This window comes from Mixophyes fleayi, chromosome 8, assembly GCF_038048845.1.
Source record: "Mixophyes fleayi isolate aMixFle1 chromosome 8, aMixFle1.hap1, whole genome shotgun sequence".
Classification (NCBI taxonomy): domain Eukaryota; kingdom Metazoa; phylum Chordata; class Amphibia; order Anura; family Limnodynastidae; genus Mixophyes; species Mixophyes fleayi.
Window position 1 is genome coordinate 130,403,578 of NC_134409.1, and position 26,367 is coordinate 130,429,944.

At 45.1% G+C, this 26,367-nt stretch overlaps 1 protein-coding gene across 1 annotated transcript in view; it reads left to right on the top strand.

Annotated features, from left to right (window-relative positions):
• LOC142099732 (laminin subunit beta-1-like) overlaps positions 1 to 26,367 on the top strand; it is a 75,520-nt gene that overhangs the window by 38,855 nt on the left and 10,298 nt on the right. The window contains exons 12-31 of the mRNA XM_075183549.1: positions 153 to 265; positions 1,036 to 1,115; positions 1,191 to 1,347; positions 3,501 to 3,653; positions 4,487 to 4,648; positions 5,441 to 5,562; positions 6,472 to 6,592; positions 11,660 to 11,852; positions 12,771 to 12,914; positions 13,217 to 13,448; positions 13,743 to 13,906; positions 14,260 to 14,484; positions 14,826 to 15,040; positions 15,751 to 15,847; positions 16,693 to 17,071; positions 21,190 to 21,374; positions 23,311 to 23,552; positions 24,239 to 24,442; positions 24,538 to 24,682; positions 25,867 to 26,074. Of these exons, the coding sequence (XP_075039650.1) occupies positions 153 to 265; positions 1,036 to 1,115; positions 1,191 to 1,347; positions 3,501 to 3,653; positions 4,487 to 4,648; positions 5,441 to 5,562; positions 6,472 to 6,592; positions 11,660 to 11,852; positions 12,771 to 12,914; positions 13,217 to 13,448; positions 13,743 to 13,906; positions 14,260 to 14,484; positions 14,826 to 15,040; positions 15,751 to 15,847; positions 16,693 to 17,071; positions 21,190 to 21,374; positions 23,311 to 23,552; positions 24,239 to 24,442; positions 24,538 to 24,682; positions 25,867 to 26,074 (3,541 nt within the window). The remainder of the gene's footprint in view (positions 1 to 152; positions 266 to 1,035; positions 1,116 to 1,190; positions 1,348 to 3,500; positions 3,654 to 4,486; positions 4,649 to 5,440; positions 5,563 to 6,471; positions 6,593 to 11,659; positions 11,853 to 12,770; positions 12,915 to 13,216; positions 13,449 to 13,742; positions 13,907 to 14,259; positions 14,485 to 14,825; positions 15,041 to 15,750; positions 15,848 to 16,692; positions 17,072 to 21,189; positions 21,375 to 23,310; positions 23,553 to 24,238; positions 24,443 to 24,537; positions 24,683 to 25,866; positions 26,075 to 26,367) is intronic.

Below are 26,367 nucleotides of genomic sequence, written 5' to 3' on the forward strand. Positions count from 1 at the left end.
ATTATAATTGTGCCGTGCTCACCGATATTACTAATTTGTCCTTAATCTTCTTTTTTCCCATTTTATCCATCTTCCCCGTGTTAATGTGTGTTCTTACCATTCTTCCTCATCTGTGTTGTCTCCTCATCTCCACTTCTCTTGTTCAATCCCAGCCTGCAGGTGTGACCCGCGCGGGATCATCGCCGGAAACACGCCGTGTGACCAGATCAGTGGCGACTGTTACTGTAAGCGCTTTGTAACCGGACGGTACTGTAACCAATGTCTGGTGAGTGAGCAGTGCATGATGGGACAGAAAACAAGAGCTTTTCTGAATGACACAGATGATTGGATTAGAGAAACTGGAGAGATAATAGTTTTTGTTTCACTATAAAATCAGTCTGATATTAGTGTTTTTATCTGAGGTGCCAGCACAGCTTTATGCATCCCAGGATATCATTTTAATTGGGCTCCTTCCCTTCCTTAACTTCATTATAGTAACAGAGCAGTATATAGAAAAACATGTTTTCATGTGCTGTGTATTGTGTTATGGTACAGTATATAGTGCTAGAAGATATGAGGTTTTATTATTTTTCCTGCGGGGAACGACAGATGCACACAGATGTCTTACCATGTCAACGATATGTCCACCTACAGTTCTCACAGACCCCTCTTAGCACGACTTCCCAGCCACTTTGGTCTTCGTTTCACAGCTTTCGTTGACGTCTCCTGCGTCTCGGCCTCTTCCAGACCTCTTCTTCTCTTCGGCTGATTGACACACAACGGTTGGCCACCAATTGGCTGGCCACATATCGTTGCCGATTCGCTGTTCCCAGCGTTGAGGCCTGCAGGAAACAAGAAGACCTTACCTGCATCCATCCTTCTTTCTTTGCCCTCTTCATGGGCATCGGGGGATCCCTCTCACATATATAATCAAGCACAATGTAAACTTAGGGATATTGTAGCAAAGCAAAGGCCCAAGAGGATATTGCAGTACATAGATTTAATTACATAAACGTTGCAATAAAATAATTTCATCTCTTGATTTATTTTTTTCAGCCAGAGTTTTGGGGTCTCAGTAATGACATTATGGGGTGTCGCCCTTGTGACTGTGATTTTGGAGGAGCCTATAACAACAGGTAAGCCTATAATTCTGTGGTTCGTTAAACACCAAACACTCAATACCACTGATATGTCCATGTATCTCGCTACAGGTGCTCACTTGAAGATGGCCAGTGTGAGTGTCGTGCCAACATCATAAGTCGGCAGTGCGGAGACGTGCAGCCTGGCTACTTCTGCATGCCTCTAGATTTCTATACGTATGAAGCCGAGAATGCAAGGGGTCTTTCTCCCACGGACCCCCAAACACCGGTATGTCAAAAGCTCCATTTTTCTTGATTATTTTTCTATAATGATTATGGTATTAATGCTATTAATATAACTAAGTCCATTTCTTAATATGCAAAATAGAGTATATGGCATGTGCAAATCCTCCATCTCAGACTCAGACAATCAGTAGGCAGGCTATAGCAGCAATATGAAGCTGTTGGGAGGAGGTGGGAGAGGAGCTTGCAGGAACACAGGAAACACTTAGTACTAGATTTACTAAGCTGCGGGTTTGAAAAAGTGGGGATGTTGCCTATAGCAAACAATCAGATTCTAGCTGTCATTTTGTAGAAGGTACTATATAAATGAATGCTAGAATCTGATTGGTTGCTATAGGCAACATCCCCAGTTTTTCAAACCCGCAGCTTAGTAAATCTAGCCCTTAGTGAGCAATGCTGAGTGTGCTCTTTCATGTATTTATTTAAAATCTTTTACATTTAGTTTTCCTTTATCTGATCATTGCCTTTAATATCAGATGAGATTCTGAAAATGTCTTATTTATTGCGCATGAGTTCACAATTCCAATAACAATAGAGCGGTCAAGGCGAGGTAGCAAAGTATATGCCCCGTAATATAATTATAGATGTAAATCATAATCATTATGCTGCGCTAGCTCTGAAAGATAAAAACACAATAGTAAGTGGTACCAGTGTGTCGAGTAATCTCAATCATCCTTCTAAATTCCCAGCTATGTGGAGTTGGCAGCTTACAGTTATGTGGACACTCCGATTACCGAGATAGAGAAGTTTCACCTGCCATGAATTCCTAAAAGAACTATTGTTGGAGGAAAGAAATGCGGCTACGTAGGTGGAAATCTGCCAGGGAACCTACCCTTTCTCCTGCCCTATCCATCCCATTTAAATTCCTCAGGCAAGATATCGCCTCTGATTGCTTCTAGCATCATTACATTCCAGGATCGAGCTGATTGTGGCCCTATCATAATATTATTTTTACCCTTTATTATAAAGCTGGAATACTGTAAAACTACCTCTGGTGCCTGCTTAGCAGCTGTACTAATCCTTCCTGTTTCATCTATAAGTCTGGATTTTGTCTGGGTGTATCCGAGTTTACACATGTCTTCATGCTGCAGGTATGGGGCCTGTTCATTCTAGTCAGGTGTTTGGAGATTTGGAATAACACATCTCCCTGTTTTCATTGCCTCATTGGATGTAATACACCCTATATTCATGTTCTTTGCTGCATTTGTTCTGGTCGGTTGATAGTCATACTGTTACATACAATGCAGCCATCTTTTCTGCATGCGTGTCCCGTCTTGTGATTTCCAGTCTCCTATTTTCCAGCTTTAATTAAGGGATATTATGGGAGAGAGGTTATGGAAACAAAAAGCAGCACGAAGAAAATTAATGTCAAGAATGAAAATTATATTCTACAAAATTGCACTGTTGCGGTGCATTATTTAGAAGAAGCAGCATTTACGTAGCGACTCATTATTATATTATAATCTTAAATCACCCTCAGTGTCTGTCTTGTTGAGTGCACTTATGATTGTGTTTGTAGATACATGTCTCAGGAAACGTAGATTATGGAAGGTCAGGAACAACTGATAATATAATGGTACTGTGCAACACTGCAACATGTGGGACAGAGGTATTGTGTCTGGGACACCCACCACTCACAGAGCTAGTGCCTCTGTAGTGGCCAGTTTTCCTACTGGAGGTTAAGGTAGGGCTGGTATGTATGTATAAAGTCATTAATATGGTGCCATGTTTGAAAGCAATACAGTGAGGTCCTGGATGAACTCCCCCCTGCCTTACATTAGGATTGTGGTCCCTGACCCTTAGAGCTTACCATCTAATTTTATGGTATTAGATATACAGCAAAAAAAAAAGCAAGTTAAATACTGAAGTTTGCAAAAATGTTCACAAGTGGGAGGATTTAGGGGATATACATAATCACGGAAGGATTTTAACAAATTTAAAGGTAGTATTCCAACTTTGAAGTTGGGTAGGCATGGTGTTTGATACAGGGTTAGAGGGATAGAGTTTGAGAGGTTAAGAGCAAACAAAAAAGCTTAATGTTGCACTTTTAAATGTTGGGAAGTATTATGGCTAGAGGTAGGCAGAACGTGAGCAGAATAGAAAACATGAATAATAATGTGTTATTTTGTTGCGCACCAGGGCGTCCCCAAGCCAGAGGCGCCGACAGACTGCGTGGAATACTACAACGCCATTCAGAACGGGAAGAAAGTAAGGCTACGACGTCACCGGAGGACCATCCGCGTTCTCCAGCAGAGGGCGCACCGTCGCCGAGCCCGCCAGCTGCAGCAGAAGGTGAGTACCCGCCGCATGTTCACACCTTCGATATGAAATCCAATGCGGGTCCACCTTAAGCAGCAAAGGGGAAATGTAATCCTGTAATTGTCTCTGGGATAGGAAATGGAAGCTCAAAAACAGTGGCAGCTACTTTCCTGCCAATTGGAAGTTAGGACTTTGAACTTTCTCAATGAATATTTAAAATATTAATTTGAAAAAATAGGGATAAATGTGTGTACCAGGCTTTTCATAATCATAGTCCATTATCACCAGTATGTGGGGTATTGTGCTGTACTGTAGGCTACCTCCTTATGCTTCTGCCCATAGCGCAGAATGTTACTGGCGCCACATTGATAACCACCCTTGGAGATTTTTTTTTTGTGTGAGTTATAACTTTATTTGTAAGATACATCACATAATATACAATGACCCAGTATTGACATTAGGGGTCAATAAACCCTTTAATGAGATGTTTAATGTACATATATATAAATGCTACATATAGGGGAACCTCTTCTACCCTCAGACACAGATCTAACCGGCTCCAGTGTGTCCGATGCTGGGTCCGGAGCTGTGTGTGAAAATTGTCTCTTCATGATTTTTGAAAATAAGATCATTCAACCTTATTTATCCAGCTAGGAGTCAGAGAAATGAATATCACAGTTTGTCTATGAGATGGACCAATTCTTTCACCACCAGGTGTTCAGCCCTCGCCCAATCTGATCTAATTGCCTGTAAATCCTGCGTGTCTGGTGTAAGAATAATATCAGGCAGATCTGAGCTTGTGAAGGGGGGGGGGGTTGTCCATTCCACTCAGACAGAAATCCGTCTCCGGTTTATGTCTCTTGCAGCCAGACACTGAGGTAATCCAACGTGAGCACTTGCCGGATCACATGATCACCTGGACCGGACCGGGGTTTGCTCGGGTCAGAGATGGAGCCGGACTTTTATTTCATATCGACAACATCCCGTACCCCATGGACTATGACATCATGATCCGATATGAGCCTGAGGTATGGACACGACTTAGAGGAAAACTGGCAAAGTAAACGTAATTTTCAGCAGCGTTTGAAGCTTCCAACACATTTTTCCAGTGCAGTTGCAGCTATTTCGTATAATAGCTACTTTTTGTGACACAGATTGCAAATATTGTTGCTCCCAAAATATATAGCTGCATTGTATTGTGTTTCAAGATGGCCGTCCTCGTTATTGTGAACCTGTCACCTCCACACAGGAGAGGCAGCCATTTTGTGAGCTGAACCAATATGCATGAGTACGCAGCTTATGTACGCACCAGGAACCAGAAACATCACTGAGATACTGAAGTTTTTTTTTGCCTCAGCTATGTCATTGGTTCCCAGCAAAACTATAGGCTGATGAATAATGGCTTAGCTAACAAAATGGCTGCCTCCACTGGACACAAGTGACAGGAATGTTTTGAAAAGGCCCCCAGAGAAGCTACACTTCTCATTTTAAATTTGTTATCAAATAACTTACAATAATGTTTAAGTATTATTTTAACATATTAAACATACTTGTTCCACGTTTGACCTTGTTTAGCACAATATTTGCATAAAGAAACCAACTGGATGCCAACTTATTACTGTGGTAAAATGTCGCTCTCAATTGTGCATTCAGTAAACAAATGCTTAAAATCCTCCACTGTCTATTAAAGTAATGACTCATCCGTGTTATTGGGGCGCTTGATCGGTGAAAAGGTGAAAACAACGTTGTTTTTGCAAAATTACCTCAAACTTTGGCAATAAAGAAGCTCAATGGTGATTTTTTATTTATTTTGCCTCTAGTCTGCGGAGGACTGGGAAGCCATTGTCAGTGTGACAGCACAGATATTACCCATGAGCCCGCGCTGCGGAAACGTGCTGCCCTTCGAGCAGATGTACAGGGAAAATCTGCCACACGCTGAAAGGTGAGAAGTGATGTAAATCATTCTTTATTCCGAAAGGTTTACAACATAGCAAAGCAAAACAAAAAACACCAAAAGTACTGGTGTAAATTATTGGCAAATAGTGTTGCAATCCAGATATAAAACAAAAAACGGTAAATTAAAAGAAAAGTTTTATAATAAAAGAAACGCCTAAAAGAAAGTAACTCAGAGGAGTATGAAAACAACATTGAAAGTTTAAAACATAAAGATATATAACGCTTCATGATCACAAATAGAATGCACATACAATTAATCACCAACCAATCACGCAATCTGTTCATGTTCATATTTGTCATCTGATCTGCAGTCTCCACTTTAAATCTGTTATTGGTGGAAGCTGGCACCCCTGACAAAATGAACTTCAATCTCATTTTTATTCCTTCCATAAAGCTACAGTGCTGGGGGCCATCTTTATTTTTTAAACTAGAAGGATTACGTCAGCCGCTTTCCTTCCCCTCACAAAGTGCCTGTCGCTGGTTCCCAGTGAATCCATAGGCTGCATTGTATATTGGTTCATAAAACAACATGGCCGCCTCCAGCACTGTATCAGGTGCAGTTTCAGTGCTTATTGTAGAGAAATGCCACCTGCACTGTCACCATTTTAAAAGCATTTAAAATGGGACTTCCTGCAGACAGTAAATGATTATTATCCCTCTCCTGCCAAATCTATGTAGCATTTCACAATTATATTTCCAGACATGTCAGCTTGCACTTTTGAATGCAGAGTTACCAGGCAGAAGCTGATTGGATAAGTCGTAGTTTATTTTTAGGAATAATAACTTTCCCTGCAAAAAAAAGTGTCTTTGACCTTTATCATCAGGAGTAACATTACAATATATGGTAATTTAAAAATGTAATGGATACCCTTTAAAATCTGTTCTTTACATCTAGGTATCTGGTCCTATCCAAACCCTTCTGCTTTGAAACAAACAATCAGTATGAAATTAGCATCCGCTTCCAGCGCCTTGAAGCCGCCAACCGTCACCCGGGGGCCTTTATCCTCATCGACTCGGTGAGTCTAACCTCTGTTCCCTGGGTACTCGTTTTTGGGGCCATTTATTAATAATGGTGCATAGATAACTTTCCAGTAAATGTGCTGTAACCCCTGGCAATCAAACAGATGCTGACTTTCATTCTCCAAAACGACAGAACCTGATTGGTTGCTATATTGGCTACACCAACTTGTTTTGCACAGTTTTCTGTGCGCCACTTTTCATAAATACCCTCTAAATTCTGGGAACGCCCTTTAGGTAACAATATGTTATGTAAGGATTATGGGGCATGAAATAAATCATTTTGATGACTTATTCTGTTAGAGAGAAGGGTTGGGGGCATAGTTATGAAAGGATGAAACGCTGTATTGCCAATGAAAACAGAACTTTTCACCAGTAATCATCATCATCATTTATTTATATAGCGCCAACATATTCCGTAGCACTTTACAATTGGGGACAAACATAATAAACTAATAAACAAACTGGGTAAAACAGACCGACAGGTGAGAGCGCCCTGCTCGCAAGCTTACAATCTATGGGACAATGGGAGTTTGACACATGAGGTTAAGTCCACACTTTGCATTTCGCCCAGCCAGGCTGCAAAGGTAAAAGTGACTCATAAGCTAAATGATCCTGTCACACAACAATGTTGGTCAGGGGGTAGTTGTCTTGTGTGAAATTGTGTAACAGGCGGTAATAGGGTAATGTAGTGAGGTTAAGAGGGCGGTTGAGGAATATTATAAGCTTGTCTGAAGAGGTGGGTTTTCAGAGAACGCTTGAAAGTTTGTAGACCAGAGGAGAGTCTTATTGTGCGAGGGAGAGAATTCCATAGAGCGGGTGCAGCCCGAAAAAAGTCCTGTAAGCGGGAATGGGAGGATGTGATGAGGGTGGATGAGAGACGCAGATCTTGTGCAGAACGGAGTTGGCGAGTTGGGAGATATTGGTAATAGTGGTTTATATATTTATTAACAGTTATGTATATTGAAATCGCCCAATGCATTGGTGTGGGAACAATCCACTTTAATTTTACGCATTAACGGTCACTTTTATCCTGTTATAACACTGCCGGAATTTAGGGTATATTTGGAGGTCTCCCAGTCACGTATTCTCAGTCTTTTAGTTATACTGCGGTAACACATTGCACTAGTGTGCGTGGGACAGAGGCTCCGTGGGAGAAGTCCCCCCCACCAGCACTTTCCGTGTGGGCCGCACGCCTGAGCAGCAGTGAAAGGCGTCTGATTTATGTGATCAAAGACAAGCAAAAACAATATCATTTTTTCCGCTTGTATAAACTGAAAGAGAGATAAAGAGGGTTCCCACGATAACAGAGGGGGCAGCGATCTTGTAAAACCTGCAACTGGTTGATGCCCGTTAAACACCGATTATTAGTTCTGCATTTTTTAAAAACTGAAAATAGGTCCTAGATTATTTATTATATATTATACCACTAATAGCCGGATGTGTATACGGTTCTATTCTCTCCTTTAGTCTGGCTGGCTCTGTGTCCCTTGTCTAGAGAATGATTCAGCCGTTTTATAGATCTGTAGCCCAAGCTCGTACATACATGTGTCTCGTTGTAAATCTACAGAGATCACATACATGCATGCAGTAACATATTTGGTTTCAGTTGAATAGAAGGTGAGAGAAGAGGCCAAGCTTTGGTTCCTTATGCCTTAAATCAGTTCCATCCTATATTGTTTTATATAATACACAGATTATTGTGTTATATATAAACTCCTGTAAATAATATCTGTATATAAACAGTGAGTTCTGATGTCACTGCTTATAATCGCTGAGTTCTGATGTCATCAATTCAGTGTTCATTAGGATAAGTTATGTATTATAAGAAATAAAGCCGCCTCTGCTGCAAACTACTACGGTTGTTAGACACCTCCTCTGAATTCCCTGATCTGTATAAAAGCGCTTGTCCTGTGGTCAGGGGGTAGAGGGGTAGATTTATGAACTTCTAAAACGGAAAAGAAGAGATGTGGCCCATAGCAACCAATCAGATTCTAGCTATGATTTATCTGGAATGTAGTAGATAAATGATAGCTAGAATCTGATTGGATGCTATGGGCAACGCCTCAATTTTACCTTTTTAAAAGGTTTGATCATTTTACCCCTGTTTTATATGGTCACGGAGCTTCGTGTTGACTTTTAATATTCTTGTAATTTATAGAAAGGGGAACATTGTCCCATATATACAACTATCCAGCTGTTACTGCCGCTACTGCAGGCTGTGGTCTCTATTAGGGGCGTATTCAGTTGTTAGCGTTAACGCTGAAAAACGAGCGCCTGAAAAACATTACCGTTTATACGGTAATATTGCACGCGAAAAGCGTTAATACGGTAGTTTACTCGCGGAATTTCAGCTCGCAGCTCAGGGAGCAGCGAGCTGAAATTCCGCGAGTAATTACCGTATTAACGCTAAGATTTTTCGAGCGCTCGTTTGTTAGCGTTAATGCTAACAATTGAATACGCCCCTATGACTGTGTTCTACTTCCAGAATTTCACAGTTCCGGATTCAGAACACTCATCTGACATCTACTCCTGATTACGGTGTTACACTATAACACATTACACTACAGCTGCTATTATAATGTTATATCACAATATAGAGCATAGAAATGAGCAATAAACCTCAGGGGGGATGGAGGAAACATAGAAGACTTAGCACCAGGGCAAACTCAAATGTTTCCTTCCATACATCTTATACATGACATAGGACTAGATTTACTAAACTGCAGGTTTGAAAAAGTGGAGATGTTGCCTATAGCAACCAATCAGATTCCTGCTGTCATTTATTTAGTGCACGCTACAAAATGACAGCTACAATCTGATTGGTTGCTATAGGCAACATCTCCACTTCTTCAAACCATAATGTGTATCTATAGGGGTTTATTTGGCATGTATACATTTCTCCATGTCCCCCATACTGTACTTCGCCTACATACCAAGCAGAGAAGTATAAACATGCCTAAGAGACAAGCAGATGGAATTATTTCCAGCTAATTAAGGAAAGATAAAGGAGACTGATAGTAACTCATACATTAGCACAACAGCGCCACCTTCTGGGATGAACTAGTACTGCACATAGTACTGCCTGGGTATCATTAGTGGGAGACATGAATGGCACCCCTCAGAGTTACCGACTGTCAGTAAATGTACTGACAGTCGGTAAAAATAATACCTAATATTAGAATAAATATTTCTTTTGTTTTTTTTGTGTTTAGCTATTTCAGGCAAAAATCAACAAACATTGGAACAAAATGTACTGTGTGGGGCAGCACGATGGCTAAGTGGTTAGCACTTCTGCCTCACAGCGCTGGGGTCATGAGTTCAATTCCCGACCATGGCCTTATCTGTGTGGAGTTTGTATGTTCTTCCCGCGTTTGCGTGGGTTTCCTCTGGGTGCTCCGGTTTCCTCCCACACTCCAAAAACATACTGGTAGGTTAATTGGCTGCTAACAATTGACCCTAGTCTGTGTGTGTCTGTCTGTGTGTGTATGTTAGGGAATTTAGACTGTAAGCCCCAATGGGGCAGGGACTGATGTGAGTGAGTTCTCTGTACAGCGCTGCGGAATCAGTGACGCAACATAAATAAATGCCAATGATGATGATGATTATGCCATTGGCCCTGAATAGCGTTACCCCACAAATAAATTGCTGAAGTTATTCTATGACTTGCGACCGTTTATACTGTAGACAAAGCAAATATTTGTGTTTGTTTCTTTTAGTACAAACAGAGTGTGTATACAATAACCTTAGTGTAGATAGAACTGACATCTGAGCCAACATTAGAGCACGTTACCAGTTGTGCCACTACCAGGACTGTGTCCATTTTGCTAGCATCGTATAGATTTGCAGTGGTGAGGACGAGCTCTGACGACAGCTTGTTTTTTTTTGCTTTGTATTCATATAAGGCATTTATATTACTGTGCAGCTGGTACCATGTATAATATGGGATTAGCCAAGCGAAGATTTATTTCTTCTATATTCAGCTGGAAATACTGTTTCCCTGTAACACAGAACGTGGCATCAGGACAAACGCGGCGTTGTACACTGCCTGTGTTTCAGCACCACACTGCCATATGGTAGCCCAGTATGAATTATCTCTGAGTGACAGTAGGACATTACACTGACTAATTCAGTCTATGTGAGAGAGACCGGCGGGGCCTGACTATCCAATAGGCTGACTAGGCTGCATCCTAGGGCACAAGACTTTTGGGGGAGGAGTAACATTATGGGGGTGAAAAATAGTGACAGAGAAAGGTATAAACTGAGATTCATTTTAAAATATAAGAGAATAGTTGTTCTCCAAAGTAGAAAGAAAACATGAAAGATAAATATAGTAAGGTTTAATCTTGATGTATTCCCGTGGTGAAGGCTGAAGACAATTAGTCATCCTTGGGCGGGCGCTGGATAATAAGCGAGTAGGAGAGACTAGGATGGCGACAGGCGCAGGTATGACAGGCCCCTCCCCCTTCCACACTCAGTAGCGCTTATTCACGCCTACATTCTGCTACACAGTTCTGATTTCAATAACAACTAAATGAGTGAAAGAGATTGACGTGTCACTTTTAAAAAGCCAAGTGGAGCTGAATTTTCAAAAACACGGGAACATAAACAATGGTGGGAAGGAATCCAGATTTAAATTAGGGACAAGTTTGTTTTTACCTACCGCATATAAGCCCGGCATGGAAGGCGAGAGGGCGCTATGAGCGTATTTTCCTTGGGGCGATCTGAACCCTTAATCGGGTCTTGGAGACCTGCCACAATGACTTGGACAGTTAATAAAAACACTAGTCCTTGTTACAATTATCCTTTATATCCTCTCCTCAGACGTTTGCATTGCGGATACCCTGCTGAATCTGTCCCCGCCCTCTCATTTGCATACTGGTGTCACTGGCTTTAGGCTGTAAATGGTAAAGACAGATTTAATCCAATAGAAGCAGAGCAATAAACACATTTTTCAAGCAATGAAAAAGGAAGATACAGTATATAGGCTGTGTTATATTCATATATTAAGTCATTGGTTACAACACGTGAAGTAGAAGGAAGTATGTCACACGCGTGTCTTACAGCTGGTCCTGCTACCAAAGTTCTCCGAGCTGCCTGGTTTCCATGGAAACGAGCCCGTGTCTGTGCACCACCGAGAGGAGATGGAGAGCTACCGGTGTTTGGAGTCTTTCAAGATGGCCACCATGCCGGTACTGGCGGAAATGTGCATTAAGTTGATTTGCAGCATCTCGGCCATCATCCACGACGGAGCTCTGCGTGAGTAACGCTGCCCTCTCCATTATGATGGCAGATTAGGGGTCTGCTTGCCCTGAGAACACGAGTATACATCTAGTGCCAGCGGAAGCTCTCTGGGTCCCTCGGAGGAGGATGGTTACATTAGCAGACAGGAGCTGGGGTGGGCAGCTATTTCCTAAAGCGAAAATAAAAACTTATTTAATTTCTTGATATGTAGTAGTCCAAATGGGGATTCCCTCCCAAGCCCCCCATAAAAAAAACACCCCTCACAACCAAACCCGAATGATGACAACTGGGACTTCAGGTCTTCCCTTTATCACCAGCCAATCGCAAACAGCCAGTGTGGGAGACAACTTGTGATTGGCTGGAAGTGAATGTGAGTCCCTGTCAATCCAGAATAATTAAAGTAATTCCACGACAGTGGTTCTGGTTTGTTTTTATTTTCTATTTGGAACACGACAGATTAAAGAAGAACAAAGTCAATTTTATTTTCCATTTGGGCAGTGATGGATCAAGATAGATAATATTTTATTTTCTATTTAATAAAGTAGTGAATGGGTGTTTTGGAGTGTTGTTTATTTGAAAGTCATGTATGTCTGTAATTTTTTTGCTTTTCGTATAATTAAATGGATCTAGGATGGGTCTTAAGGGGTTCCAGTATTGTTAATAATTGCGACTCCCGCAGTTTAGAGGGTCTTTGAGCTTGTCATGCCTTGAAAGCATTGGTATTTGTTAGTTTCCTCAACACAACTGCATTATGTCTCTCTTTCTTTCTCTTTCTTTCTCACTCACTCTCTCTCTCTCTCTATATATATGTATATATATATATATATATATATATATATATATATATATATATATATATATAAAATGATCTTGCCGCACTGTACTTGACCAGTAGAGGGTGCTGTAGTTCATGCTTTGTCTGTGTTTTTGCAGCTTGTCTCTGTAACCTGCAAGGATCCCTCAGCGCTGTCTGTGACAAGATAGGAGGGCAGTGTATGTGCAAGCCCAACGTGATTGGGCAGCGCTGTGACCAGTGTGCCCCCGGTACCTTCGGATTTGGTCCGTATGGATGCAGCAGTGAGTGACCTTCTGTTCATGTTGCATTGTTAAGTACAAATTATTGCAAAAGCAGGGCAACTTGTGGCCGTCCAGCTGTTGTGGAACTACAAGTCTCAGCATGCCTGTATAACTGCAAGTGGTAGCCTGCCAGAATCGGGCAATCTGCGACTGTCCAGTGATTGTGGAACTACAACTCCCAGTATGGCCTGCTAGAACTTGTAGTTCCATAACAGCAGAATGTTAAATGAAAGAAACTGGAAGCTACGCTGCCGTGCCCTGTGCGATGCCCGAGTTATAACTTATGTCTTCTCTCCACACAGGGTGTGACTGCAACCCGCAAGGTTCTACCTCCAGGTTCTGTAACCCCACAACGGGGCAATGTCAGTGCCAAAGCAGTGTGGCTGGCAGAAAATGCGACCAGTGCTTGCCAGGGCAATGGGGCTTCCCACATTGCAAGCCATGCCAATGCAACGGGCATTCCGAAGAATGCGACCCTAAGACCGGAGCCTGCATTAGATGCAGGGACTACACAAGTGGCCGCCAATGCGATAAGTAAGTCTCAGGTTTCAGTGAGACTGCAGGTATACGTATGATGGGCGGAACTAGCGAGCTGTGGGTCCCGGTGCAGGGAAGCGTGGAGGAGGGAACCACAGCTCGCTAGGTCCCCGTTCAGCGGGCCCCATTATCTCACCGCACCTGCTGTACCAATGGTAGTTCCGCCACTGTATGATGCCACCTTCTCTCATTTGTGTAGTAGCTACACATCTAATATGTGAGACTTACACAGGCGAAATCATAACTGGACAAAATCTATTTGTTACAACTATTGATGGATGTTTCCTTCAGGTGTTTGGACGGTTACTATGGTGACCCTATTCTGGGTTCCGGACAGCAATGTCGTCCCTGCCCTTGCCCTGGGTACCCTGGCACCGAAAACTACCATGGCAGCGCCTGTTACGCTGATCGAGACTCCAACCATATTGTTTGTCTCTGTGCCCCGGGATATGGAGGTAAAGAGAGCAGACTGTGAACATACGTAGCTTTTAGCAAATGAGCTTTAAACCAGAGTCATGCACAGTGAGGTCACTGCAAGTCTGAAGGATAATAACATCAGCTGAATAACTGAGCAGCTCCCCTTAACTTCATCACACATCCCAGCAGTCGTCTGATCAGTAACTGCAGATAGTGTAGTGAGATTTTTACAGTTTCCGATAGAAGAAAAAGAGCTTATTCTATCAGAGTTTACTTAAATATTAAGCTGCGTTGAAAAGACAATAGATCAGGGAAGTGACTACAATGAATCTCCAGCTAATGTTCTGTAGTAATGTTCCAACGCAGCTGACATGAATACCTTGTTGTTCAGGTTCCCGGTGTGATCGTTGTTCCCCTGGATACTTTGGGAACCCGGACCAGGATGGGGGAGAATGCCGCCCTTGCCAGTGTAACAACAACATTGACCCCAGCGACCCCGAGTCATGTGACTCACGTACCGGCATGTGCTTGAAATGCCTCTACAACACCGATGGGCACCACTGCGGAGAGTGCAAGGCCGGATATTTTGGAAGCGCCGCGTTGCGCAACTGCCGCCGTAAGTAATTCTGTACTAAGGGACCATCAAGTTATTTTGGAGCGCTCCTTTTCTTTTAATTAGAAAATATTAGGCGGCAGGGTCTTGAAAGAAGATTGGGCCGCTTAGCATCTGTGTAAAGATCATAAGACGCAGTATAAGCAAAAGATATTTCCATGCCAGTCAGTGCTTTGCCTCCATTGTACATTTGTTTTACTTGGGCAATGTACTTACTGGTACAGATATTCTTGATTATATAATTTTATTGTGATTAAAAAATGTGTTTTATTTATATATTAATGATCATCTTTTTCTTATCACCCCCTTCACACACACACACACACTCACACACACCCCTCCAGGTTGCACATGCAATGACTTAGGCACTCTGCCGTCCCACTGTACGAGAGATACCTGTTACTGCGACCGAGTGACCGGGCACTGCCCCTGTCGAGCAAACGTAGTCGGCAAGAACTGCGATGAGTGTGCAATTAACTTCTGGAACTTCGGGGCGGACTTAGGGTGTGAGCAGTGCGCTTGTGTCCCCTCCCATTCCCTGAGAAAGGACTGCAATGTGGTGAGTCGGTCTGGGGCAAACTGGATGCTGGGAAGCCAGTGGTCGGGGGAATCACAGCTTTACAAACTTGCAAGAAAACAGTTCAGCCCCCCCAAGATAAAATCAGAGCCGCTGTGGTCCAGTATTTCCATATAGCAGATACTCGCTCTCTTCCTGGTACTTCTGTCTCCAGACACACTTATCCAAGTGAGAAAAGTTGGGGGGGGGGGGGGGGTCAAAGGCAATCTGATGGGGGTTTCCTAGTGCCCAGAAACCCCCCTCCAAGCCTGGGGCACTGTATAATTGAGGTGGCTGGACCCTGCCCCCTGCTGCACACGGCTCTGCTTGAAAAGGAAGAGCTGTGTGCACCTAACAGTAGTGCACGCAGCATTGCCCATGTATATTATGGGATAGAAAGAGTTGGAGAGCAGCCAAGCACTGTCTAATATTATAGCCACGCCCCCATGCATGCTGGTCACACCCACTGGTGGCGTGGTGTGGAAACCCCCCTCTACAAATCCTGCATTTGCCCCTGAGGGTGGCGAATATCTCAGGGGCATACAGGACCCATACCCCCAAAGTTACGCTAGTTGGGGGGAAGTGTATGCTGAGGCCAAATTATTTCTGGTTAGAGTTCATCATTAATGACCTAGTGAAAGTACATTAAGTAACTAGACCCCTATTTTGTGAAACTCTATAAAGGACTTAAATCCCTGTTTTCTTTCCTTTAGTACACCGGACAGTGTTACTGCCAACCTGGCTTTGGAGGGAGGGTCTGCTCACACTGCCAAGAAAATTATTGGGGTGACCCTCAGAGAAAGTGTGAAGGTACAGTAATACTCACATGTCTGTCTGTGATAGGATTACACAAACTGTAGAATGTCATTTACCGAACTTCTGTTAGAAGCCACTCCGGAGCTATTCAGCCATATAGAACATTTATACAGATCACAGTAATCCAAGGCGACTTCTAACATTCATAATAATTAACAGTGGGGAGGGGGGGGACGCCTGAGCTGGCGTAGATTACTGTATGTGTATTTGCCTTTTCGGAACTTATTCAATTGTGGTATATAGCAGTACCCATAGACCTCTATTTACGATATCTGCTGCGATGCACTGTTAATAAATGTGCACATTATTTAAATGTGCATCGGTATTTTAGGGGTAAATTAATGAAAAAAAGCAATAATAAATAGACCCCTTGGTGTCTTTATTTTGATTTGATTTTAAATGTCTCAGGGAGAGGGCACCCCCCCAGACTTGGATTCCTCACCAACAAATGATCAGGATATATACTTTTCGACCAGCCTGTTTGGGACAGTCCTTCCCTGGGAATCTACTAATCCCACCAACATTAGCAGTGATGATGAAACAGGAAATGGATGCGCTGCAGATCTTATGGAGAAACGCGTCTGGTTTCTATGTAAGAATGGAGGGAGACATGCTGAAGTGCCTGTGGAGAGTGTGTAGTGTTCCCAAATGCTGCAATAGGGCCCTAGTCAACAATCAGATTTTAGGATTTCTCGGTTTTAACAGAAAACACCAAGAAATCCCCCAGTAGGGTTTTTCTGCCTTTCTTTGTTTAAAAAAACAAAACTTGTAATCCCTGATTATACAGTTGTAATGCAGATCTGTATCTTGACCAGGTTCTTACGTATTTCTCTCACCAGCCTGTAGTTGTGATGTGTACGGCTCCGAGATACAACAGTGCGATCACCTGACCGGGATGTGCCGCTGCCGGGAGGGGTTCACCGGGCGCCAGTGTGACCAGTGTGACAGAGGCTTCAAGGACAATTACCCCAGGTGCTCGGCCTGCCACCAGTGCTTCTACCAGTGGGACGACATTATCACCCAGCTCCAGAACCAGCTTCGGGTCATACAGAAGAAGGTGTCGGACCTGCAGGACGGAGTCGAAGCTCCAGAGATCAGCAACAGTCTCATAAGAGAATTGGAAGACAAGCTCAGGAGCATTAAACAGCTGATTGGCGATGGAGGCATTGAGGGCACGCGGATGTTGGAGCAAATGAACAAACTGGTCAACAAAATAAGGCAAGTCGTACTCAGTTCTTGCTTCAACCTGCTGCCCCCATGAAATATCTCCACAACTGTACTGCTTACCTTAATTACCACCCTGGTCCATGTTTCTCCTGTCCTTTGGAACTGTCACATTGGTTTCGCCCTGTACCCTGGCACGTCTTCTGCTGTCATATGGAAGTTGTCTCCATTCTTACACCCAGTGCGTTGCTCCATCTTCTTCTCCTGTCCCATGACTTCTTCTCATCCTATCTCAAGCTGGCATGGTCTCTAATGTGACAGAGCTGTGGGAAACATTGTCCATGTGACAGCAGAGCGCCGGGTGTTCATTGGACACAAGAAGACAAAATGAGAGCGGCAGTTCAGGTGTAGGAGGGAAGGTGGAAGAACGATTGAGAGGTGCAGTTCAGGTGTAGGAGGGAAGGTGGAGCAGTAGTTGTGAGCGGCAGTTCAGGTGTAGGAGGGAAGGTGGAGCAGCGACTGAGAGCGGCAGTTCAGGAGTAGGAGGGAAGGTGGAAGAACGATTGAGAGGTGCAGTTCAGGTGTAGGAGGGAAGGTGGAGCAGTAGTTGTGAGCGGCAGTTCAGGTATAGGAGGGAAGGTGGAACAGTGACTGAGAGCGGCAGTTCAGGTGTAGGAGGGAAGGTGGAACAGTGACTGAGAGCGGCAGTTCAGGTGTAGGAGGGAAGGTGGAGCAGTAGTTGTGAGCGGCAGTTCAGGTGTAGGAGGGAAGGTGGAGCAGTAGTTGTGAGCGGCAGTTCAGGTGTAGGAGGGAAGGTGGAACAGTGACTGAGAGCGGCAGTTCAGGTGTAGGAGGGAAGGTGGAGCAGCGACTGAGAGCGGCAGTTCAGGAGTAGGAGGGAAGGTGGAATAGTGACTGACAGCGGCAGTTCAGGTGTAGGAGGGAAGGTGGAACAGTGACTGAGAGCGGCAGTTCAGGTGTAGGAGGGAAGGTGGAGCAGCGACTGAGAGCGGCAGTTCAGGAGTAGGAGGGAAGGTGGAAGAACGATTGAGAGGTGCAGTTCAGGTGTAGGAGGGAAGGTGGAGCAGTAGTTGTGAGCGGCAGTTCAGGTGTAGGAGGGAAGGTGGAGCAGTGGTTGTGAGCGGCAGTTCAGGTGTAGGAGGGAAGGTGGAGCAGTAGTTGTGAGCGGCAGTTCAGGTGTAGGAGGGAAGGTGGAACAGTGACTGAGAGCGGCAGTTCAGGAGTAGGAGGGAAGGTGGAATAGTGACTGAGAGCGGCAGTTCAGGTGTAGGAGGGAAGGTGGAGCAGCGACTGAGAGCGGCAGTTCAGGAGTAGGAGGGAAGGTGGAATAGTGACTGAGAGCGGCAGTTCAGGTGTAGGAGGGAAGGTGGAACAGTGACTGAGAGCGGCAGTTCAGGTGTAGGAGGGAAGGTGGAGCAGTAGTTGTGAGCGGCAGTTCAGGTGTAGGAGGGAAGGTGGAGCAGTAGTTGTGAGCGGCAGTTCAGGTGTAGGAGGGAAGGTGGAACAGTGACTGAGAGCGGCAGTTCAGGTGTAGGAGGGAAGGTGGAGCAGCGACTGAGAGCGGCAGTTCAGGAGTAGGAGGGAAGGTGGAATAGTGACTGACAGCGGCAGTTCAGGTGTAGGGGGGAAGGTGGAACAGTGACTGAGAGCGGCAGTTCAGGTGTAGGAGGGAAGGTGGAGCAGCGACTGAGAGCGGCAGTTCAGGAGTAGGAGGGAAGGTGGAAGAACGATTGAGAGGTGCAGTTCAGGTGTAGGAGGGAAGGTGGAGCAGTAGTTGTGAGCGGCAGTTCAGGTGTAGGAGGGAAGGTGGAGCAGTGGTTGTGAGCGGCAGTTCAGGTGTAGGAGGGAAGGTGGAGCAGTGGTTGTGAGCGGCAGTTCAGGTGTAGGAGGGAAGGTGGAGCAGCGACTGAGAGCGGCAGTTCAGGTGTAGGAGGGAAGGTGGAAAAGTGACTGAGAGCGGCAGTTCAGGTGTAGGAGGGAAGGTGGAACAGTGACTGAGAGCGGCAGTTCAGGTGTAGGAGGGAAGGTGGAGCAGCGACTGAGAGCGGCAGTTCAGGAGTAGGAGGGAAGGTGGAAGAACGATTGAGAGGTGCAGTTCAGGTGTAGGAGGGAAGGTGGAGCAGTAGTTGTGAGCGGCAGTTCAGGTGTAGGAGGGAAGGTGGAGCAGTAGTTGTGAGCGGCAGTTCAGGTGTAGGAGGGAAGGTGGAGCAGCGACTGAGAGCGGCAGTTCAGGAGTAGGAGGGAAGGTGGAATAGTGACTGACAGCGGCAGTTCAGGTGTAGGAGGGAAGGTGGAACAGTGACTGAGAGCGGCAGTTCAGGTGTAGGAGGGAAGGTGGAACAGTGACTGAGAGCGGCAGTTCAGGTGTAGGAGGGAAGGTGGAGCAGTGACTGAGAGCGGCAGTTCAGGTGTAGGAGGGAAGGTGGAACAGTGACTGAGAGCGGCAGTTCAGGTGTAGGAGGGAAGGTGGAACAGTGACTGAGAGCGGCAGTTCAGGTGTAGGAGGGAAGGTGGAGCAGTGACTGAGAGCGGCAGTTCAGGTGTAGGAGGGAAGGTGGAACAGTGACTGAGAGCGGCAGTTCAGGTGTAGGAGGGAAGGTGGAGCAGCGACTGAGAGCGGCAGTTCAGGAGTAGGAGGGAAGGTGGAAGAACGATTGAGAGGTGCAGTTCAGGTGTAGGAGGGAAGGTGGAGCAGTAGTTGTGAGCGGCAGTTCAGGTGTAGGAGGGAAGGTGGAGCAGTGGTTGTGAGCGGCAGTTCAGGTGTAGGAGGGAAGGTGGAGCAGTGGTTGAGAGCTGCAGTTCAGGTGTAGGAGGGAAGGTGGAGCAGTAGTTGTGAGCGGCAGTTCAGGTGTAGGAGGGAAGGTGGAGCAGCGACTGAGAGCGGCAGTTCAGGTGTAGGAGGGAAGGTGGAACAGTGACTGAGAGCGGCAGTTCAGGTGTAGGAGGGAAGGTGGAGCAGTAGTTGTGAGCGGCAGTTCAGGTGTAGGAGGGAAGGTGGAGCAGTGGTTGAGAGCTGCAGTTCAGGTGTAGGAGGGAAGGTGGAGCAGTAGTTGTGAGCGGCAGTTCAGGTGTAGGAGTGAAGGTGGAACAGTGACTGAGAGCGGCAGTTCAGGTGTAGGAGGAAACAAGGAACAGTGACTGAGAGCGGCAGTTCAGGTGTAGGAGGGAAGGTGGAGCAGTAGTTGTGAGCGGCAGTTCAGGTGTAGGAGTGAAGGTGGAACAGTGACTGAGAGCGGCAGTTCAGGTGTAGGAGGAAACAAGGAACAGTGACTGAGAGCGGCAGTTCAGGTGTAGGAGGGAAGGTGGAATAGTGACTGACAGCGGCAGTTCAGGTGTAGGAGGAAACAAGGAACAGTGACTGAGAGCTCCACTTCAGGTGTAGGAGGAAACAAGGAGCAGCGACTGACAGCGGCAGTTCAGGTGTAGGAGGAAACAAGGAACAGTGACTGAGAGCGGCAGTTCAGGTGTAGGAGGAAACAAGGAACAGTGACTGAGAGCGGCAGTTCAGGTGTAGGAGGGAAGGTGGAATAGTGACTGACAGCGGCAGTTCAGGTGTAGGAGGAAACAAGGAACAGTGACTGAGAGCTCCACTTCAGGTGTAGGAGGAAACAAGGAGCAGCGACTGACAGCGGCAGTTCAGGTGTAGGAGGAAACAAGGAACAGTGACTGAGAGCGGCAGTTCAGGTGTAGGAGGAAACAAGGAACAGTGACTGAGAGCGGCAGTTCAGGTGTAGGAGGGAAGGTGGAACAGTGGTTGAGCTTCAGTTGTCTAGGAGCAGGGAAGAGAACATCGGGGGCACAGCACTGGCAATCATGCACAGACCATGGCAAAATGTGGGATTATCCATAAATTGTGTATAGCATCTAAGCAATTAAATATCTGAGCACTCGCATGCAATAAATGGGTAAATAACCCTTTAACGCTGCAGTGAAGCCTGAGTCAAGTTTTATAACCCGCCACTGCTTGCTTTAATAAGAGTTCCTTTATCTCTTTTAGGTCACTGTCTCTCTTGTACAGAAAGACAGAGCCCGAGTTAAATATAGATGCCCAGTGTTTACAGTGGCTGTAAGCAGCAGTGTTATTTTTAGCCGGGTATTTATGTTGAAGGATCCAGTAATTTAATGTTTTCTTTTCCCCTCTCACTCTCCAGGACCGAGGTGGCTCAGCTCTCGTACCAGCTTCATTCCCAGGAGAAGAAAATGAATGATACTCTTGGCAAGGACAGAAAGCAAAATCAAAGGCTGGCGAAGCTCACCATAGAGCTTACCCTGGTCAATAACACGGTGTACCTACTGAAGGCACAGATAGAGGCCATAGCGGCTTCAGGCTTCAACGGTAATCTGAAGAGATCAGAGAGTATTTCTGTGCTGCCCCCTTAACTGTGCTGCCCTAGGCAACTGCCTAGATTTACCTGTATGGTTGAGCTCATGGTTTCACTTGATCTGAAAAACATATGGTTATAATTTAATCTGTACAGATTTCTCTTCATACTTCACACAGACACCTGCCTTATTTTTACTAAGATAAGATGGCCTCTCGCCAACTCAAATTCAATCTTCCCACCCGCCAACAGAAGTCACCTACCTGACATCTCTATTTCTGTTGATAACATGACCAAAAATCTTACCCCACAAGTTCACTGTCTAGGTGTGATCCTTGGACCATACTTTGTTCCCTACATCGTCTCTAATGTTAAATAATGTTGCATACATCTAATACACATTTCCAGAATACACACATATATCACAGAGGACACTGCAATGCATGCACTCATCATCTCCCGCATTGATTATTGCAATTCCCTCCTTACTGGTCTTCTTCTAGGGAGACTTTAATCCCTACGATCTATTTTGCACGCAGCGGCTAGATTGCTTCTTCCTCTGCTGAGTCACTTTGGTTGCCTGTTTATTACCAAATCCAATATAAAATTCTTCTACTAATATACAAGGCCATCAACAAAATTGCACCAACATACATCTCTTCTCTTGTCGCAAAATATCTACTAACTCGACACCACCATTCTGCACAAGATCTGCATCTCTCATCCTCACTCATTACATGCTCCCATTCCTGGTTACACAACTTTTTGCGGGCTGCACCTACTCTGTGGAATTCCCTCCCTCGCACAATAAGACTTTCCTCTAGTCTTCAAACCTTCAAGTGTTCTCTGAAAACCCAACTCTTCAGACAAGCTTATAGTATTCCTCAACTACCATCTTAATCTACCTAGGTTACCCTATTACCACCCTTTACACAGTTCACATAAGACTACAACCCACTGACCCCCTGTGTGACTGCACCAAATAGCATACTAATCACTTTGTAACCTTGCAGTCTGGCTGGACCAATATGCAATATGTGGAACTTGACCTCATGTGTCAGACTCCCATTGTTTTATAGATGGTAAGGTTGTGGGCAGGGCCCTCTTATCTTTCTGTCTGTCTGTATTACCCAGTATTGTATTATTACTGTGTTTGTTCCTAATTGTAAAGTGCTACAGAATTTACTGTCGCTATATAAATAAATGTTGATGATAATGATTGAAATAAGTTGAAAAAAACATCCTGAACCCATGTTGCAATCGGAGGAACTACATGGAACCAACCTCCCCAATAACACAATGTAAACTTAATAGCTGTAAAAACCATTTGTTGGAAGAGGCGTACAATCCACTTTTAAATGGACAGTCACAACCCTCCTTGGTGGATCATTCCACATTCTGACTACACATTGGACAAACTTTATCTATACTGATTGTGAAACCATCTTTCCCCTAGTCCCATTGGATGCCCCTGGTAGCTACTAAGGGCTTGTGCACAAGGGTGTGGCCAGTTAAACATGTAGAGAAAACTTCGTACTTTGTCCGTGCTTTTAACAGATCCTGAGACGCATTTGAAACCTCACTGCAGCATATTGTATTAAGTACTTACTGAGCTCTCACGTTGTATTTTACTGAACCGTCGTACTGCGTCTGCAGGGAACATCGACACTGACCCAAATTAACACTGAATGCTACGTTTATTGGAGGCTGTAATGTACCAGAAGTAACAGCACAAATTAGTTACAGATGACATGAGTAATATCTCGCCCATTATTTAATTTAGCCCCAGACAAAATACTGCATGTTCCAGAGAGTTATAATGCAGCGTTCCTGATATGAACATAAATATAAAAGGCCGTGGTCTGGCGCTAAATATAGATACTAAAATGAATGTCTTTAGGACAAGTCTTTCGAACGTAACTCTTGACTTTCCGCTCTTGTATGTTGTAGAGTCGTACAGCAGCATATTGAGGTCTTACTTGGAGTCCACAGAGGCGGAGAGAAGAGCCAATGACTCCGTGTCTGGGCCGGAGAGCCCCGTGTCCCAGTCTAGACAGACACGACATGAGACGGAGAAGCTTCTCAAGGACCATCTGGACAACTACCGGAGGAACATGACTGCTCAGAAGACCTCCCTGAGAGAACTTCAGAAGAAGGCCAAGGATCTTAATGTCCATCAGATCAATGAGAAGGTGATCACATATGTGCTTACTGAAATTATTAGTATTAAAATAGAAGGATATTAGAAGTCACTAAAGAGTTCTGCGATCTTATACAGAGGCCAGGTTGGAGGCCTAAAGCTTTTATAGAGGCCACACAACTCTGAGATATCCACTATTAGGTTTCACTTTCTGGAACTGATTCATTAAGAATAAAGAAATGTCTCTTGTTGAATACAGGTCTAGGTACGCACTGTATACGGCAATTGCCGTATACAGACACTGCAAGAAACGCACGGTGCATATCTGCACGGTGCATAGAGCGCACAAGGAAAAAGAAAAGTATTCAATTATTGTCAACTGTTAATAATATAATCATTAAGAAACAGACACAGTTTTATTTAGTTTTTTTCAGTTGCTCATAACTGCAAACACATGTCGTGGCAAACATACATGTCCGTCATCACACCTGCCTTGTAGCTGGAGCAAGTGATACGTCTATAAAACACGTATCTTAGAGATGCCCAGCGTTTGAATTGACCATGGCACTGTACGTTGCCTACGTTAGTCCTCTACGTCCCCTCCACCTTTCGCTCTTCAAATCGTAGGCAGTCGTATAAGTCATTTACGTGCCAACATGAATTGCGTTCATTGGCGTAAGTCTCAATTTTGCGCATTGCTGTCACATGACTATTATTGGGGTTTATTTTATCTGACAGATCTGCGGGGCCCCGGGAGACAGGCCCTGCGACCAGGCCCCCTGCGGTGGAGCAAACTGTAGAGATGAGCTGGGCCAGAGGAAGTGCGGAGGGGAGAGCTGTAACGGAGCCTTGCCTATCTCCGCCAAGGCCCTTGTATCGGCACAGAATGTAAAGGCGGACCTGGAAAATATGGCGAATCAACTCAATGACCTCTCTCAGAAGGTGAATGGAGCGATCATATGTGACCATGGAGATAGTCCACTATTTATATTGTATGTATATGTGATTTTTTACACTCCATCCATATATTCTTCCAGATTCAGGAAGTACAAGGAATTGCGCAAGAAGTGAAGGTACAAAGTGGGTCTACACTGAGCAAAGCCCAGGACGCCAAGCGTCGAATCGAAGACTCCACGGAGAAACTGCGAACATTTATTGGGAAAATTAAAGATTTCCTGACTGGTGAGAACTGCTCAACAACACGGCTACTGAGAAATGTGTTAATTAATATTCTGTTCTAAGTTTTTAGTTGATATTTGTACATCATAATGGTGCTGTAGCTAGCACCGAACCCTCAGGTTTTCATACGGTGTTACCTGCATGGATTAGGTTCAAAGACATACTGATTGGTTAACTGGCTTTTTGCTAATATGGCCCCAATGTGCGTGGGTTTTGTACCAACAACATTTTAGGCCTCACACCCAATTCACCCAGGCTATGAAATAATGAAATCCTGCCCCAAATCATGATACCCTGCCCCAAAATCATGAAACTCTGGCCCCATTGCAGCTGTCCTGCCCAAACTAGCACTATTTGGGGGTATGATATGCATTTGAATAAAATGTTTCTGTTAATAGCTTAAAATATAATCAACCTGCAAGTTGCTTCCCATTAAAAGTGTAAGCTGAGACATCTAGGGGCCCGGTGTATGTAGGCTGAGACATCTAGGGGCCCCGGTGTATATAAGCTGAGACATCTAGGGGCCCCGGTGTATATAGGCTGAGACATCTAGGGGCCCGGTATATGTAGGCTGAGACATCTAGGGGCGTCGGTGTACGAAGGCTGAGACATCTAGGGGCTCCGGTGTATATAGGCTGAGACATCTAGGGGCCCGGTATATGTAGGCTGAGACATCTAGGGGCGTCGGTGTACGAAGGCTGAGACATCTAGGGGCTCCGGTGTATATAGGCTGAGACATCTAGGGGCCCGGTATATGTAGGCTGAGACATCTAGGGGCGTCGGTGTATATAGGCTGAGACATCTAGGGGCCCCGGTGTATATATGCTAAGACATCTAGGGGCCCCGGTGTATATAGGCTGAGACATCTAGGGGCCCGGTATATGTAGGCTGAGACATCTAGGGGCCCGGTATATGTAGGCTGAGACATCTAGGGGCGTCGGTGTACGAAGGCTGAGACATCTAGGGGCGCCGGGCACCTTGAAGGGGGTGAAGAAAACTGGATTTTAGATTAAGGACGAGTTCATTTTAACCTACAGCGTATTAGCCTGACGTGCTAGATGAGGGGGCACTACAAGGGCATTAGCCTAGGGGGGCCTGAACCCTTCATCAGGCCCTGATGTCCAGGGAGCACACCGAAGACAGATTATTCCTGTAGTTCTGAATCACTCTTTAATTCTTATCTACAGAGGAAGGAGCTGATCCAGAGAGCATCGAATTGGTGGCCAGGCAGGTGTTGAATATCTCTCTTCCTGCCAGCCCCGGGGATATCGCCAGTCTCCTGGAGCAGATCAAGGAGAGCACCTGCAACCTCAGTGGGGTGGACACGATCCTCAATACTACATCCGAGGGCCTGGCCACTGCCAAAGACCTTCTGGAACAAGCTGTGGATGCCAAGTAAGTGCTGTGCCGTAGCTGATCATTCCACGTTCATCATGAGAAGTGGTCCTGAGCCTCTGTTCATAGATAGAGCAGAGAATTGCATCCATGATCTGGGCCTAGGTTTGCAGACCCACTTTTGGTGGGAAGAGTGAAACAGGACTTCAAAGTCCAACCTACCAACACTGTAGGACCACACTCATTCATTTTAACGTTTCCATTATTCTCCTAGAGAACTGCTTAGCTTAGTTGTATGTATTTAATCCTGAGCAAGTGAGGAGACTGTCCGTATTACTTGTGTCACTTTTATG